Here is an 18615-nt window from a genome sequence, read left to right on the forward strand (position 1 = left end):
CCCAACCCTAGCTCTTCGCGAACCCTATATAAAGGGCAAGAGGCTTCACTTTTTGTAACACAAGTAACACAACACATGAGGATGAAGGTTAAGCCAACTTTGGAGTGGCTGAAATAGAAGGTAATATAGAAGCTTTCTATACATCTTGTGTTCTTGCTCTCTCTCATATATGTTGCTCTATCTTGTCATCAACTATTGCTTTTGTTATGCATACTCCCCATTATTTTGACATGGTATGAGAGCCATGTATGGTTGATCTCTCTCTCTCTCTCTCTCTCTCTCTCTCTCCTTCACAATCTAAGCTATTCAAGCTTCAACCCTCTTGAGGATAAAGAGGTGTGGTGGTGGAAGAGGTCTCCAAGGAGAGAAGGAAGAGGAGCACCAAGCAAGGAAATCTTCACAACACAAGCAAGAGAGTCGCCTCATCCGAAACGCAATCAAGGGAGCTTCGTGTAGAGGAAGAAGAGGTTACCTCAGCCAAAAACTCAAGGGCCTGAACTCAACATTGACAGCAGCAATATTGTCTATCAATAGTAGTGCTTGCTCACTACAGTGACATCGGATGCTCTCCTTCTGTTGCAGTCCGTCAATGAAACGCAATCAGCACCTACAACACCATCTCCACACTGGGCAACAATCTCTGCAGTCCGTCAATGAAACGCAATCAGCACCTACAACACCATCTCCATACTGGGCAACAATCTCTGCAGTCTGTCAACGAAATGCAATTGGCACTGACGTCCGTCGTCGACGACGACAGCGCCTGCACTGTCCGTTCGTCCGTATCAACCATCACGCTCACCCACTGTTGCAAGCATCGACATCATCTCTTCTGTGCAGTAGAAATAAGCAACCGTCAGTAGCCGCTCAGCAAACGTTGTAGGCGGCGCAACATTTTTTTCAGATCTAAAAGAGAGCTTTTTATATTTTTTTTTGGTAAGGTTTTTTTAATTAAAAAAAACCTTTCTTTATCCAACATAAACCTTGGAACCCTTCTTCAAAATGTCTTTAAACGTTTCTACAAAGGTTTTCTTAACTTTGTTTTCCAAGGAGATTCAAGAGGGCTCTTGTTTATCGAAATCAAGAAGTGCTCTTTGTTCATCAAATCAACCTTGAATTATTTTCTACCTTGTAAATAGAGTTAGACACTCTCCTTGTGTTGATAAACAAGTGGTAAAACCTCTCCTAAATCAACGTTCACATTGGTGTATGTATTTATGCATCATGATAAAGTGGAAGGTGGAAGCAAGAAGCATATTGAGAAGCACATGCATATTGAAACATGGGTGGCAGCCTTGTGTTAGTCTATGTGGTAGCTGGACTAAGGAAGCTAGCATGATTGGAAGGAGACATGTACGCATGAAGCGTGTGTACCACGAGAAAGGATTGGAGAAGCACGAAGATGCAACCAATGAAGCCAATGTAATGAAGAATAGTACATCTAAATCCCACTTGAAGATTGACTTTTGTAAGAAGATGGTTTCATCAAAGCAAAGGAGCAACAAGGGTGGTGCACGAAACCACTATGGAAGAGATGGTACCTAAGATGTTACTAAGGTTGAGCGGAATTTTGGAATTCCTCACATGATAAACAACTCTTCTAGTTGAGGAGTGAAGCATGTTTGCTAGAATTGGGAGTGAACCACATTTCTCTATAACTCATCACTTTTATAAAATACTAATCTATAAAGGCTACCTACCTTGTCATCTATCCTATGGTTGAGAGGGTCATTTTGTTCTTGTATGTCCAATGCTCACCTTGCTCCATGTTTGGCATTGTTCCATGGTGGCATTGAGAGGAGGTGTTGAAATATATGATGTACAAGTGATAACAGGTGAGAGAAAGAGGTCATATAGGTGTGAACACACCCCAAATAAAGTGGGCATGTGGGTGGAAAAGGGATCTAGGATTGGCCCAACCCTAGCCCTTGGTGAACCCTATATAAAGGGCAGGAGGCTTCACTTTTTGTAACACAAGTAACACAACACATGAGGGTGAAGGTTATGCCAAATTTTGGAGTGGCTGAAATAGAAGGTAATATAGAAGCTTTCTATACATCTTGTGTTCTTGCTCTCTCTCATATATGTTGCTCTATCTTGCCACCAACTATTGCTTCCGTTGTGCATACTCCCCATTATTTTGATAGACATACATTCTTTTTGTTGGGTGAAACATGAGTATGGCTTAACCAAAAATTGAAAACAAGCTCTTTCACCTCATCACTGATTATGCCTCCTGCACGGGCTTGTCGTCGATGGCATGAAGGTAATGGCAAAATACCATCAGCAGAGGTTTGTAAACGTTCTCTAGCTGTATAGAAATTATGTCTGTGTATGTTCAACTGTCTTGAAGTATCTGCAATGTTAAGAGAGGATGTATTTGTGCCGGCGCCATTCATAAGAATCATTGGAATAGACCTTTTAAGAAATAGCTCCTTAGAGTTTCTAAGCACTTTCACTGCTTCAAGCGTATTTCGTATGCCCTCTATTAGACTTGTCTGGTTCCATAGTGGAAAACTACTAGAAATTTCCTTCATGGAGTGATGTTGGAGAACCTGAGCTAATATATCAAACCTGGTCTTCTCATCTAGACCCTTGGTCCACTGATTAAAGTAACTGAACAAAGTTATGACATATTTTTTTTTGCTCGTTTTTGCAGCATGACTTGCTTTGTGCTCATGTTCTTCTTGTACCTTAGACTTGATCCATGGATGTTTTTCTTGCTTCCTCTGCGCATGATAATCCTTGATCGCATGGGTAGAAAACTTTACACATGACTCACAACCCTCTACACACACAGGCTAAACTTCTACATCTGCCTGTAAATGCTTGGGAATCTATGATGGGTGAAAGGTCCATGCGTATGTGTGTCTCTCAGGGAAACAACAGTAAGGGGCCTGTAAATAGGCAAGCACAGAGAGAGAGAGAGAGAGAGAGAGAGAGAGAGAGAGAGAGAGAGAGAGAGAGAGAGAGAGAGAGAGAGAGAGAGAGAGAGAGGTAAACAACGAGGCGATAGCTGGTTTAGGGTACAGAGGAGATGGAAAGAGACAGAGGAGATGGAAAGAGACAGAGTGGGTAAGGGGGGGAGAGAGAGAGAGAGAGATGTGGGAGAGGTGGCAAAATGAGTGCACCATGAGCTACTTGTAACTGTTTTTTATTTTCAAGCTTTTCAAACATACAAAATGTGGAAGAAAATGACTTTTTCAAATGTCTAAAAACTAGTTTAAAAGCCATGTCGAGGACATAGGTTTCGAGTCCACCTTACCATGCATCCACCCTTATTGTAGCCCCAATGGTAGTGGATGATGCACTCTTCTAGACAATCATACACCTCCATTGTGCATCAATCACATGGATCCCCACAAGTACCCGAGGCTTGCCCTAGAGTCCTCAATACAACTAGCACTTGAGGTGCACCGTAGAGTATGGTATGCCTTAGTTTCCACTTGGTTATCACTATATGGGCTTTGCATGTACTGCCTCCCACCACTTCAGCACAATTAGGAATCCCCTTTTCTCTATGTCTCTCATGAGGACACCACCAAGGTTATCCAGTTAGATGTTCTCAGTCGCTACACCCACTACACTTGGATCACACCGTCAGAGCTCCCAATGAAGATGCAATCCTATAGATATCACTCCCTCACACTTATTGAGGATGGATTCATCCAGCAATAGCCAGGCTACCTGAGTGTCCACATGTCCCATGCCATCATGCGGATTGTGAATACCTAGATACAAGTTTCATCCCATTGCCTCAGAGTGGAGAAAACTAGAGTGGAGCACGTCTTCGGAGTCGAGAAGCTCATACAGAGACCCAAGGAGGATAGGACCATATTATGCCACACAGAGCTTGAGACACAGGAGCATTACATAAGTCATTGCCTAGTATACTATGATACAAAGGAGCATTACATAATTCACTGCCCAATATACTATGAGATCCATGGGAGGTTTCACTATCTGCTTTCGTGTGAGGGATTTGCATTAGGGGAAATTTGGGCTCATTTTTGGGCCCTCTAAGGGATTTTTTGCCATCTTTGCCGTGAAAATGGGGGTCGCGATGAACATTTCTTACCTTATGTTAAAACCCCATCATAGGACATATCACTAGAAAGATCATGAAAAGTAAATCTTATAATTTCAAACTCCGAAAAATTTGGAGTTGCTAAGCTCAAGATATACCATTTTCCTCAAAATCAAGCTTAAAGGCTACCGTAAACGGTCCACATCATCACTTTTGAACCTACTTTTTGTACATCTTCCATGGGTCATGTCCAAACCCCATCATGTTATATATCAATGGAAAGATCTTGAAGAGTAGATTCTATATATACAACCTCCAAAAAAATAGGAGTTGATTTACAAAAAATTTACCATGGCCCCATTTTTTATGATGTGGCATTCCTTAGAGGGCCCAAAAATGAGCCTAAATTTCCCCTAATGGTCCACTCTCTAGGATCATTGACTTCCCGAACCAATGTTCCCTAGGGCTCTTCCTGATGCTTGAGCTCCATAAACATAGGGACACTTATTTGAGAGAGATTTTCCCCTAAACACCCGAGAAACACTCTGACCCCTCCCTTGTCAACCAACCATCACCAGCTTCTTTCGGACCTAGGAGGTGGAGGACACCCATACAATGGATCCTATGGACCCATCTTGGGCTACTTTGGACCCACCTTTCTTGAGAGGAGTTACCTCTAGTTGGGCCTCTACATTCTAGCGTGCCCAAGACGGATCCTATGGACCCATCTTGGGCTTTGGACCCACCTTTCTTGAGAGGAGTTACCTCTGGTTGGGCCTCTACATTCTAGCGTGCCCAATACCCCCGACCCCGTGGACACATCGGCCACCCATGATCCTCTCATCAACACAACTGGCAGATCTAGGACATGCTCCACCGCCATCAAGTTACCTACGTGACATAGTTGAGGGAGACCTCTCGGCCATGCTCTCATTAACCCTATGCTTGATATTTTGGAGAGTGGTATTATACACTATTGGGGGCTAATGCTCCTCTCATGTTCCACGTTCCTGGTATTCCATGGACAATTTTGTATCCCCTAGTGAGATAGCGTTGTTTATTTCTATTTTATTTTCTATTCCATGATGAGATATGCCATGGACATTATTGTATCACTTTGGTCTCATAGGCCCATTGGGTTTTTAGTAGACCCTTTTTTTTGTTTTATATCTATTTTATTTTCTATTTCATGATGAGATATGCCATGGACATTATTATATCACTTTTGTCTCATAGGCCCATTGGGTTTTTAGTACACTTAATATCTCTCTCTCTCTCTCTCTCTCTCTCTCTCTCACACACACACACACACACACACACACACATGAGAGAGAGAGAGAGAGAGAGAGAGAGAGAGAGAGAGAGAGAGAGAACCTAGAAAAACAAAAACAAAATCTAGTATGAATCTACAGGGAGCCAAGGAGGAAGGCTAGAGCTAAGCAAGAGAGTAGGAGGAGAGAGAATCAAATCATAATGAATGTGCAATCGTGTATACCATTATGCATCTAGGTCTAATAGTAAACATGAGACCTCTAATGAAGCACAACACCCACCATGTGAGTGGAGGAAGCTATTGTGTGACTGTCATGCTGCAGAACCCTATGTCATGATGCAGAAGGTATGTTGTGACTACCATGCAGAAGGAATGTTGTGACTACCATGCATAAGATTTCAATTCAATAATATATCCTTTTCCCCTTTGGGGTTGTACCACATGAGCACTTGAAGCCCATTCATAGTGATTCCCCTCTCTTATACAATATAATAAATGCATGACATCAACTTAGCTCCTAGTACCCCTAATGTTACACATTACCTAGACCGATTGAGGTTCTTCCAATCATTTGCACAAAAAAATGCATGGTTTACAAAGGACTTTAATGTGGTTAAAGGTTAGATTCACCAAAAGACAAGGTATTCCATGTACACCAAACCTCCCAAATTAAGGGTCAAACTCAACAAAAGAAAAGGCAATCCATGTATACCAGAACCCATTTCAATCTTTGTGACTTACAGATCTATGAAGCAAGGGTGTAGTTGTGAAAACTTTATTTTTCACAACTTATGCATACTTTCTAGTTGGATGCTAAGTAGAAAAATATGAAGTAGAAAAATTGATAATTGAATAAGCTAATAAATAAATAGTTGGTTACATGATTAAAATTAGATTTCTTATTACTAAAATGCTCAAATTTGGTAAAGATATGGCAGGTCACAATTTCTTCTTCTCTAAATATTTTACATTTCTCTCTCTCTCTCTCTCTCTCTCTCTCTCTCTCTCTCTCTCTCTCTCTCTCTCTCTCTCTCTCTCTCTCTCTCTCTCATATTATTTATTTTATCAAATTTTCTTAAATGTTTTTTTACAAAAGTTACATTTGGCTTTAGTCTTTTTTATAGTACATGTAACTCGTTATAATTAGTTTCAATTATCCAACTTTTTGGATTGAACCAATACTTTACCAAAGCGTTAGTAGCCAAGTGAACCCTTCGAGGCCTCACTTGTAAAACGAAACCTATATATGATTTACATTCAAAATATATTAAAAAATAGACTTGTTTGTATACATGGTTTCTAGGAATATACATATTGTTTCCTTTATATATACATTTTTCCATACACATATTGCTGTAAGTTGAATACATTATTTGCTAAAAAATTGTTTCGTTTATTTACTGCTGTAAGTTGAATACACTATTTGCTATTAAAAAAAATAGCACACCTCTTTTAAATGTAAACATTATAACACACCTACTAACAATGGTTTCATGTGCACACACATGTTATCTTATATTTGTTTGAGTGAAACCCTCAAAAGTGAGCCTGACATGCCTATATAGTTTGCTTATCCTGCATCTCCCACAATAGCCAATTTAGCTATGTATTCCATCTTGGCTACACATTCTTAATCCACTTGTACATTCAACCTGGATATGCCTTCCCAACACACTCTACTAATTGTAAGAACATCAGCTCACTCACCTACTTCCATATGTCAAGCTTGCTACATTTTCTTCGCTCACTTGCACCATAGCACATGTCACGTCAATATGGTTTTAATGAGATCTTTTTCATGTACACCCAATCATTTTCTTAGTTATATTAAAATTGTCTATCATAAAGACGTAGTTTTGGTTATATTATAGAACTTATATTAAAATTGTCTATCATAAAAACATAGTTTTGGTTATATTATAGACCTTATATTATAAACTTTTATACTAATTTCAACCCGTGTTTCATAGGGCTTTTCTCTTAGTAGATGGGTTACATCTCGGTTACATCAATCAATATTTATTTAAGGGACCTTTGATCTTCTACAGCCATGAATACAAATCTTTACGACTTTGATTTTAGGAAGAAATTAAAACTTTCAAGCCTTAGTACCAATTTTTCATTATGTAAAGGCACTATGTTATAACCTTACATAGATTAGATTATAACATTACAAAATTTAATGCAAACTTTGAGGTTTGTGCATCAAGTAGATATTTTCTATTTCCCTCATTGATAATTTCAATAGCAAAATGTTTTTTTAAAAAAAATGGATTAAAGCTCTCTCTCTCTCTCTCTCTCTCTCTCTCTCTCTCTCTCTCTCTCTCTCTCTCTCTCTCCCCCTCTCCCTCTCTATACCATATTTATTGTCTCTATGTAGGGATATTATGGCTTTACCCTGATAATACTAATGCAAGCATGGCAATTTATTTCTTATAGTCAAATAATTATATATTGTGCATAAATCAAATAATGCAAGCATGGCAATTTATTTCTTATAGTCAAATAATCGTTAGTACACGCATGCACACGTCTAGATTTTTAATAAACCTTTGCCATAACATTGAATGTAAAAAACTTGTTTAGGTTTAACCCTAGTGTGTGTAGATAACAATCTTTCATTCGTCATGTCACGTGGATTGCTCGGTATGATTATTTTTTCACTTTATTTGCTCAAAGTTCATATACATGAAGCTATATTACCTTATATTGCAATTTATGTTCTAAGGTTAAGGAACCCAAGGCTCACATAGAGTAATTTAGCATTTACACGAGTTAGATTGCCCAAGGTGTGCATAGAGTAATTTAACATCTACATGAATTAGGTTTCTTGATGATGAGTTGGAAATCTCACTTATGTTTGATGGCTACATGGACATTGATGGTTGTAAAATCAGGTATAGACCCAAGTTTGAAATAAATCTTTTGTGAGATCATTATTTCTCCTGCCTTGACTACATAAACAACCTTTCATATGGGACTTTGGGGTGAAGTGTCCCAATGACTACTAGAAAATGGGCATGACAGTTGCTTAAAAATGAACCCTAGGACTTCAATGATTCTTAGGGTGATTTGGAGTGCACGAGGAGGTTGGCAAATGTGTGCCATCCTGTAAAAAGTCATGTGCGACATATTGTTTTGATTCATAGCATAAAAAATGGACCCTAGGACTTCAATGATTCATAGGGTGATTTGGAGTGCACGAGGAGGTTGGCAAATGTGTGCCATGGAAAAAGTCATGTGTGACATATTGTTTTGAAAGGGGGTGGGGACAAATAGCCGGGTGGTTAAGGGAGTGCCCTCTCTTCTCCTCCCAAGATACGGGTTCGATTCTGGCTCACCCCACTGAGAGGACGCGGGTTCGCTCACCCCAGTGGGGACGTGGGTTGGGTATATTATAGAACTTATATTAAAATTGTCTATCATAAAAACATAGTTTTGGTTATATTATAGACCTTATATTATAAACTTTTATACTAATTTCAACCCGTGTTTCATAGGGCTTTTCTCTTAGTAGATGGGTTACATCAATCAATATTTATTTAAGGGACCTTTGATCTTCTACAGCCATGAATACAAATCTTTAAGACTTTGATCTTCTACAGCCATGAATACAAATCTTTAAGACTTTGATTTTAGGAAGATATTAAAACTTTCAAGCCTTAGTACCAATTTTTCATTATGTAAAGGCACTATGTTATAACCTTACATAGATTAGATTATAACATTACAAATGCAAACTTTGAGGGACCTTTGATCTTCTCTACAGCCATGAATACAAATCTTTAAGACTTTGATTTTAGGAAGAAATTAAAACTTTCAAGCCTTAGTACCAATTTTTCATTATGTAAAGGCACTATGTTATAACCTTACATAGATTAGATTATAACATTACAAATGCAAACTTTGAGGTTTGTGCATCAAGTAGATATTTTCTATTTCCCTCATTGATAATTTCAATAGCATAATGTTTTTTTTTAAAGGATTAAAGCTCTCTCTCTCTCTCTCTCTCTCTCTCTCTCTCTCTCTCTCTCTCTCTCTCTCTCTCTATACCATATTTATTGTCTCTATAGGGATATTATGGCTCTACCTGGATAATACTGATGCAAGCATGGCAATTTATTTCTTATAGTCAAATAATTATATATTGTGCATAAATCAAATAATCGTTTGTACACGCATGCACGCGTCTAAATTTTTAATAAACCTTTGCCATAACATTGAATGTAAAAAACTTGTTTAGGTTTAACCCTAGTGTGTGTAGATAACAATCTTTCATTCGTCATGTCACGTGGATTGCTCAGTATGATTATATTTTTACTTTATTTGCTCAAAGTTCATATACATGAAGCTATATTACCTTATATTGCAATTTATGTTCAAGGCTAAGGAACCCAAGGCTTACATAGAGTAATTTAGCATTTACACGAGTTAGATTGCCCAAGGTGTGCATAGAGTAATTTAACGTCTACATGAATTAGGTTTCTTGATGATGAGTTGGAAATCTCACTTATGTTTGATGGCTACATGGACATTGATGGTTGTAAAATCAGGTGCCCAAAAATGGGCATGACAATTGCTTAAAAATGAACCCTAGGACTTCAATGATTCATAGGGTGATTTGGAGTGCACGAGGAGGTTGGCAAATCTAATGTTTCTAGCCTTATTGTCTCACTCTTCTCTAAGTACACTCTCTTTCCTTATTGAAATCTCGATTCTGGCTCACCCCACCGAGAGGACGCGGGTTCGCTCACCCCAGTGGGGACGTGGGTTGGGTATATTATAGAACTTATATTAAAATTGTCTATCATAAAAACATAGTTTTGGTTATATTATAGACCTTATATTATAAACTTCTATACTAATTTCAACCCGTGTTTCATAGGGCTTTTCTCTTAGTAGATCGGTTACATCAATCAATATTTATTTAAGGGACCTTTGATCTTCTACAGCCATGAATACAAATCTTTAAGACTTTGATTTTAGGAAGAAATTAAAACTTTCAAGCCTTAGTACCAATTTTTCATTATGTAAAGGCACTATGTTATAACCTTACATAGATTAGATTATAACATTACAAATGCAAACTTTGAGGTTTGTGCATCAAGTAGATATTTTCTATTTCCCTCGTTGATAATTTCAATAGCATAATGTTTTTTTTAAAGGATTAAAGCTCTAGTGTCATCCTTGAAAAGATGCAGGGGAGAAGAGAGCTTGAGCTCTTGCAAGCACATACATACTCACACAAACCCTAGAAGAGAGGACACAAGGTCAGAGGCTGAAAATTCTTCTTCTTCTTCACACAACAAAAGATATCTACAAAGAAGATAAAGTGACTAACACACATAATAAATTATGTACAAGCGGTCCATAATGTGAACACGATAAGAGGAGTGGGTAGATGTGGCCTAGTCAGTGTAGTCCAGCTGTAGAATCTCTAGCGAAGATATATCGATGCCAGCTACCAAACTCGCTAGTGATATAAATGTCGAACGGTCATGCAGGTGCCTCGTGAGTGTCAGCTCATGTTGAGCTTGACATCTCTCTCTCTCTCTCTCTCTCTCTCTCTCTCTCTCTCTCTCTATACCATATTTATTGTCTCTATAGGGATATTATGGCTCTACCCGGATAATACTGATGCAAGCATGGCAATTTATTTCTTATAGTTAAATAATTATATATTGTGCATAAATCAAATAATCATTAGTACACGCATGCACGCGTCTAAATTTTTAATAAGCCTTTGCCATAACATTGAATGTAAAAAACTTGTTTAGGTTTATCCCTAGTGTGTGTAGATAACAATCTTTCATTCGTCATGTCACGTGGATTGCTCAGTATGATTATATTTTCACTTTATTTGCTCAAAGTTCATATACATGAAGCTATATTACCTTATATTGCAATTTATGTTCAAGGCTGAGGAACCCAAGGCTTACATAGAGTAATTTAGCATTTACACGCCCAAGGTGTGCATAGAGTAATTTAACATCTACATGAATTAGGTTTCTTGACGATGAGTTGGAAATCTCACTTATGTTTGATGGCTACATGGACATTGATGGTTGTAAAATCAGGTGCCCAAAAATGGGCATGACAATTGCTTAAAAATGAACCCTAGGACTTCAATGATTATTAGGGTGATTTGGAGTGCACGAGGAGGTTGGCAAATGTGTGCCATGGAAAAAGTCATGTACGACATATTGTTTTGAAAGGGGGTGGGGACAAATAGCTGGGTGGTTAAGGGAGTGCCCTCTCTTCTCCTCCCAGGATACGGGTTCGATTCTGGCTCACCCCACCGAGAGGACACGGGTTCGCTCACCCCAGTGGGGACGTGGGTTGGGTTTTGGAGGACCCCACTCCAAAAAAAAAGGGGGGGGTGATAGAGTCCTTCAAAAGGGGGTGATAGAGTCCTTCAAAAGGAAGAGGGGGTGATAGAGTCGTTCAAAGAGTCCTTCAAAAGGAAGAGGGGGGGGGGGGGGGGGGGGGGGGGCATCAAGTACTTACTGGGTGAATGTTCGTGCACATCCCATGCATGTAAGGTTGGCCGACACGTTTTTTTCATCGATTCCACCAGTTAGCAAAATATACGAGCACAATAGATATGCGAGAGCGCTCGCAGACACGCAGATGCAGCGCTTGGCTTCTTCCAGACTCCATTATTGCATGCGCGCAGCATGCATCCTCCCCTCACCTTTGTGCCGATCCATGCTTGTTGATAATACAATCTGGGGGGCACCTAATTTGTATTCTGGAGGACTTCCCAACTCCTGCTCCATGCTTGATAATACATGTGTGCAAGTTCAACAGTAAAGAGATGGTGTACACACAGGTAATTTGCAATACGGACGATCATGTGCCTGTCAATGATGGCCTCTTTCTGCAGCTGGGGGGCTTCCAGTCAGTTTCTCTCTTCTCAACTTCGGAATACAATGAGACATGGAGGCTTGCTGAGCACAAAATGGCAGAGCTTCTAGATTGCATTCAGCCCTGCAGGCCATCCGAGGACTCCAGAAGGGCTGTTCTCTACTATGTGGAGGACCTGATTGAAAGGAACTTCCACTGCAAGGTGAAGCTTTTTCTTTTTTCCTTCACTTTTTCAAGAGTTGTCCCCCAGGGGTACCTCACTTGGGTAGGAGAGGGTGTCACTCAGTGGTTCTGCTAATGGTGTTATGAAGGCATCAAATCCAGGGAGCTTTACTTATTGCTGAAATGTGGTTTCAGGTTTTCCCATATGGCTCAGTGCCTTTGAAAACATATCTTCCGGACGGCGACATAGATCTGACGGCCATCAGTAATTGTCATGGTTCTAATGCAGAATGGGCTAAGGAGATGTGTGCCATACTTCAAAAAGAGGAGCACACTCACAATGCAGGTTTTCAAGTGAAGGAAGTGATATGTATTCATGCTAGGGTATGGGACTCAACCTCTCACAATTGCCTGGTCAAAGTGATGATAAATTTACAAAGATGATGATTAATTTTGTAAGATGATCATACATTGACAAAGGTAGATATAAAAAAGATGAAAGAAATATTATTTTCAAGAGGGTATTTCAGCATCTAAAGTTGAAGATGAAGCTGGCACGCAGGTTCCAGTTGTCAAATGTCTCGTGGGAAGCATCATTATCGATATCTCTTTCAATCAGCTGGGTGGATTAAGCACCCTTTGCTTTCTGGAAGAGGTAAACTATTCAATTCTTTTTGGTGTTTTAGAGCAGCTGCTGTTTTTTCCCAAGATGCTCTGCAGTTGCATGCATGGTACCCGCCTGGAGGCAGCTTGGTCTTCCCACCCAAAGGTGTTGCAACTTGTGGTCACAAAGTGCCCACAACACGAATGGGTCTGTGGGGATTTGATCTCGGGACCTCCCCTTCCCTGTCACAAGCCGTCACCGCTGGGCTACACTCTCATTGGTGAGCAGCTGTTGGTTTGATTAGCTGAATTGAAGATGTGCTGTCAATCACAGGTTGACAGGTTGATAGGTCAAAATCATTTGTTCAAGAGAAGTATCATACTTGTGAAGGCATGGTGCTTCTATGAAAGCCGGGTTTTAGGAGCACATCATGGGCTTCTTTCTACATATGCTCTGGATACACTGGTTTTGTTTATAATCAATGTTTTTCATAGGTCACTACGGGGTCCTTTGGAGGTAGGTTCGACAAGGATCCCTTTTTTTTTTTGTACTTCAATAGACTTCTTCAAGTTGGCTTTGTTGCATAAACTACATGGTAACTTACTTACTTGACTGCAATAGGTTCTTTTTCGATTCCTCAAGTTTTTCAGCAAGTTTGATTGGAATCGATATTGTCTCGGTATTCAGGGTCCTATTCCTCTGCTCTTTCTGCATAAGGTTGCTGGTATGTATGTTTTGAAGTCATGCAACTGTAGCCTATACAATGGCACTTAGTCACTTCAGTAGTTTAGGGTGTGAGGGGACGTCATGGTCGATGGACTGATCAGTGAGTGCTGTTTTGGCAGGAGAATCACTCCAAGATGTTAGTGGCCAGTTTTTGCTCAGCCAGGCTTTCTTGGATGCATGTAAAGACAAGTACAGTGCTTGTTTTGAAGGTACTCAAGGAAATACACTCAGTCCGAAGTTTATGAATATAGTAGACCCCTTGCGTCCTGACAATAACCTTGGAGGTAGTGTAAATAGAGGTAAGATTAACCCATCATTAAGGACTTAAACGCTCGCATACGCTTATTAATATTTTGAGAGTGCTTTGCTTGTGGAGCTCTTCATACATCATCACAATGCATTCCACCCCGTGTTCTAGGATATGGATCTCATAAGAAGTGGATTTGAATGCTCTCAATTGTGCATCTCTTAGGTAGTTTTGCCAGAATACAGAGTGCCTTTGCATATGGAGCAGGACAATTGGAGAAGTTGCTTCAAAGCACTTCCCATGTAGATCTTCCCAAGGGACTGGCCGCGTTTTTCCAGAATGCACACAAGCATTGCAGTGGACAGCGCCCTGATAATTTCTCGGGTTTTGAGCTCTGCCAGCAGGTCAAAGCCTCTTTGTGTTATGATGAAGCAAGCATTGAACGTGCCAACATTGAAGTCATTGCAGAGAAAGTCATGGTAGAGCATCTTTTGCCTTCATGTAATGTAGCTCAAGTACAAAGAGCTTCTGTTGTTGATAATGATGAGCTACATCTGCAGCTCAATGGTATCAGCAAATGCATAAAGAATGCAGACTTTTGTGAATTTCTGAAGGTCTTGAATCTCATTGCATCAATTGATGATGATACCCACAAGCCTGGCGAGACCAGTCTTTTTGGCAAGGATCCATGTCATTGCTCATTTCAAGATCTGAAAACATCATACAAGAGGTTAGAAAGGAGGGAATCTGCTATCAGTTCCAGGCAGAGAAAGCTTTGTACATTACTTGCAGGTTCTACAACAAATCTGGATGTGTTCTTATCCATTGCTATGCATTGCCTTGCAAGTGCAAAATGTTTTACAAACTGTGACAACAGTTTATGTGATCATGCATTTCACGACATTCTGAGGAGAAAAACTCAGTCTGCTAAGGACTTAAGCAGAAGCATTTTTGGAGCTACCCTAGGCTTGGAGCCATGGCTTTCATCCAAAATTGAGATCCAGGAAGGAAATGCTTGCAGGATTCACCAGAAGCATAGTGTTCAGTGCCCCAGCATGCATTTCAAGAGCAGATCTTTATTTTCATCACTATCACAATCATCTTTGCTGGAGAGAGGTTATGATTTGCATCGTCAATTTTCTGGATTAACCATTGAAACTGAGGCCGACATTCTCAGAGGGGATCTTGCAACTTACTTGCTGAATTTGGAAGCTGGGCGGTGTACTCCAGAGTCTTGTTTGCAGGAAGCTCAACTCCATAAATGCAGAACAGAAACTTATTCGTTGTCTGTTGAACAAGAAGGCGCTTTGAAGGCCCCTGGAAGACCTGAAGCAGTAGCCCCTCATATTTCAGCACCGAATGCCATGCCAAGGAGTGATCTTTGTGCTGAAGGATACCCCCCCAAGTCTTGTAAGGGGACAGGGGCATTCATTCCTAATCTGGTATATGCTTCTTCTTTAGATGCTGGTTGATTGAGATTACATATGTTTCCTGTAACCCTAAATCACACATTTCTTTTCATTTACAGCAGGTGCCTGGTTTTGGCCCGGACAAAAGATGGTGGAAAAATGGTATCAGAGGTGGGCGAAAAGTGAAGAAATCAAAGACAAGCAACAAAGCGAAGCTGGAAGGTAGGGCAAAAGAAATGACCTTATTGATGGAAGCTGGAGCAGGCCATGGAAGTATTATGAGTAGCCCAAATGGGAAGGTTGTGTTACCTTCTGAAAGCATGTCCTTGACAGCAGAAGTGCTCCAGTTTGGATCCTTCAGTCCAAGGCTTCTTGCAGAAAGCTCCCAAAATATATGTCCCTTCTGAGAGAGATTTTGCTCAACCTGCCATCGATCTTGATTCTACGCAGGCCATGGAAGTATTATGAGAAGCCCAAATGGGAAGGTTGTGTTACCTTCTGAAAGCATGTCCTTGACAGCAGAAGTGCTCCAGTTTGGATCCTTCAGTCCAAGGCTTCTTGCAGAAAGCTCCCAAAATATATGTCCCTTCTGAGAGAGATTTTGCTCAACCTGCCATCGATCTTGATTCTACGCATCATGCTTCGAATTCGGAATCTCCTGTGCCCGCAGAGGTAGGAGACACATGTGCCTGCCTTACCTTCTCTTGCCTGTTTTTCTATCGATCTATTCTATATTACGCACAGGTTTTCCTCCCTGCCACGTGTCACTCTCTAATTAGCGTTATCTTTTGACGGGCACCTGCCACGTGTCACTCTCTATTCTATATTACGCACAGGTTTTCCTCCCTGCCACGTGGAGAGATGGAAAACTCTCTCACTTGTAGCATAAGTAGTATGATCCGTGTGTAGCTCAATCCAATGGGATTTGCATAATGTTCAAATGGAATTTTCGGTCTAATGGACGATTATTGTATTAAGGATATGAATGATATATTCTGAATGACATCTCGCATTTTTTAAGTGGGGTAGGATGTAAGATTCCTCCCTCTTGCTTTTGAGGTTCAAAGGAGTAAGAACCTTCCCTTCTGTTCTTACAATTATTCCCCTCTGTGAAATAAAAGAAAGATCCTGTTTTACCCTGTTTTGGCCTGGAGAGAGAAAATGTCTAGAGAGAGGAGCCTTTATGGTCTCAAGCAAGCACCTAGAGAATGGTATCACAAGTTTGATGCTTTCATACGGTCCCAGGGTTTTAGAAGAAGTGAAATAGATCACTGCCTCTACACTACAAAGGCTAAGGATGGTAGTCTTATACTCTTGGTACTCTATGTGGATGATATGCTATTGGCTAGCAAGAACACTTATGAGTTGGATGCATTAAAGGCCAAGTTATACGCGGCCTTTGACATGAAGGATTTGGGACATGCCGGTCATATTCTTGGCGTGCGTATTACGTGTGATCAAAGTAAGAAACTTCTTTGGCATACGTAAATTTACAAAATCCCAAGAGTCTAAATAGACTTAATATAAAAAAAACTCCAAAGATTTCTTATCAAGTCATGCTTATACAATCATATTCCCAAATAGCATCTACCAAGGTCTTCGACTCCATTCGCATTCGAATCTTTCTATTCTTCACCTTGAACTGTGCCCCACTTATATCCTCACTTCCCATGACATTGAGGTGCTCCCTAATATTTAGTAGGCTCCAATGCCTACTTGCACTTACAATTTTCACCACACCATTGGGCAATCTAACGCATATGTCAAGAGGCAAAACAATTTGTTCATCCGCTTGCACTAGGATCCAACTACTATTTTTCTTCATCCACCATTCATAATAAAAGCGAATGTATAAGGTAGCACGAGTTATGCAGGTTTTTAATTTGTCATCCCTTAACTTGATCCATTGGGTCAAGTGTTAACAACAGCAATCTGTCAGCACAATCCACTAATCTCATAGTGATTTACTGAAGTCCTTATTACCATTTCAATTTTTAACATCATTACTCAGATTCGTCCTATTCATCCTCATTGTGGTTTTGTTAAACTTCTCTTCTTTCAACTAGAATTCAGGAATCATCATCTTTCAATCAGAATCCAAATCAACTTATCAATTCTCAACCAAAAGTTTAAAATCATATCAACTAGCATTCGAATTCATCATCTGGATAGCATTTTTGCTTATAATTTCAAGGTCTTAGATTTACTCATATATAGTGTTAGTAAAGAGCTACCGTTATACCCTCGGTATATACGTGGGTAGTCACGGTCCTTGGAAGTATGAGGTAAATACCATCATGTCTGGGGATTCCGTATAATTGTGGTACTTCCATCTGAAGACCCAATTACCTATTTATGAATCTTCATTCTGAATATCAATTTGTATGAATTTCATCACACAATTATAACCTTTTATTGCGACTTCATAAATTTTTGACATCTCTGGCTTCTCAGTTGATCCACCTTAGCCAATTTGCTCTAATACCAGCTGAAAGATCCCTGCACCCTCTGTGCAACAAATTTTGGGGTGCTAGCAGCAAAAGTAGCACTTCTTGCATAGGGCAGTGCCTCTCACTCCGGGCCTTGCCCACGGATATCCGGACAAGAGACTAGTCCCTTGGTTCTTCGAACCTAGAAAAACTTCTCTCGCCCAGAAAGCACGGGTGATTCCCCCTGCATATTTTTACTCTAACATAGTTAAGAGCCTTAGCTAACCAAACTAATCCGACTGAACCTGTAAGTCACTTGGTCAAATCAAGGAAGAAACTTGCACTTGGATCATAGAGACCAACGCTTTTTTCCTCTTCGAGAGGCATAGCCATTGATTCTTTTCCATAGAACAAGACTATCTGGGATTTAGTTCATCTATCGTTTCATAACAGAATTGAGTCTCATTTTAGGGATCCATCAGTCCACTAGCCTAACCCTATCCAGTCCCATGGGTTAGCCAACCGCCCAACCACTGTAGTGATGGGATCCATTTAGGAATTTGGTTAGGTTTTGTCCTGGGTACCAGGGAAAAGAGTTCCCAGGTCCCCTAGCCGGATTTTCATGCAAACTTCAAGCTAGTCACACCACTTACACACCCGATATGAAATTGCCTTTTTCATAGATTCAGCTGTCTTTATAAAACAATCTTTTAATGAAACCATAGTGTCACTGATCATAATCCTCCAAAATATCCGGTTTCCAATCATTCCTTCATCGGTGTACCTATGGCATCATTGGCAACCAGAACGATTACCACCTGTCCACTGAGGAGCCTTTTCAATAGTTCCTAGCACAAAGTACGAGGAAATA

The 18615-nt window shown here is 40.1% G+C and overlaps 1 protein-coding gene across 2 annotated transcripts; it reads left to right on the plus strand.

Moving 5' to 3' along the window:
- The first annotated feature begins 11791 nt into the window (after nucleotides 1-11791).
- LOC147638071 (uncharacterized) lies at nucleotides 11792-15831 on the plus strand. Of its 2 annotated transcripts, none has more exons than XM_086797940.1 (8): nucleotides 11792-12369; nucleotides 12525-12713; nucleotides 12892-12984; nucleotides 13267-13449; nucleotides 13555-13657; nucleotides 13779-13958; nucleotides 14132-15348; nucleotides 15435-15831. In XM_086797940.1, the coding sequence occupies exons 1-8, from the start codon at nucleotides 11905-11907 to the stop codon at nucleotides 15720-15722; spliced, it is 2718 nt and encodes a 905-aa protein (XP_086654066.1). In that variant the 5' UTR covers nucleotides 11792-11904; the 3' UTR covers nucleotides 15723-15831. The 2 variants fall into 2 exon arrangements, with proteins under 2 accessions (XP_086654066.1, XP_086654068.1); XM_086797942.1 differs by having other exon boundaries at nucleotides 15438-15831.
- The last annotated feature ends 2784 nt before the right edge of the window (nucleotides 15832-18615 follow it).

The sequence above is a fragment of the Cibotium barometz genome, chromosome 5 (genome assembly GCF_041138505.1).
Source record: "Cibotium barometz isolate CiBa-2024 chromosome 5, ASM4113850v1, whole genome shotgun sequence".
In the NCBI taxonomy this organism is placed as follows: Eukaryota; Viridiplantae; Streptophyta; class Polypodiopsida; order Cyatheales; family Cibotiaceae; genus Cibotium; species Cibotium barometz.

What these genes read in the sequence shown, in the direction of transcription:
- LOC147638071 (XM_086797940.1), top strand. Translation starts at nt 11,905, where the DNA reads ATGCGAGAGCGCTCGCAGACACGCAGATGCAGCGCTTGGCTTCTTCCA. An exon ending in AAAGGAACTTCCACTGCAAG is followed by an intron (nt 12,370 to 12,524) that starts GTGAAGCTTTTT and finishes ATGTGGTTTCAG; the next exon opens with GTTTTCCCATATGGCTCAGT. An exon ending in CCCTTTGCTTTCTGGAAGAG is followed by an intron (nt 12,985 to 13,266) that starts GTAAACTATTCA and finishes TGTCAATCACAG; the next exon opens with GTTGACAGGTTGATAGGTCA.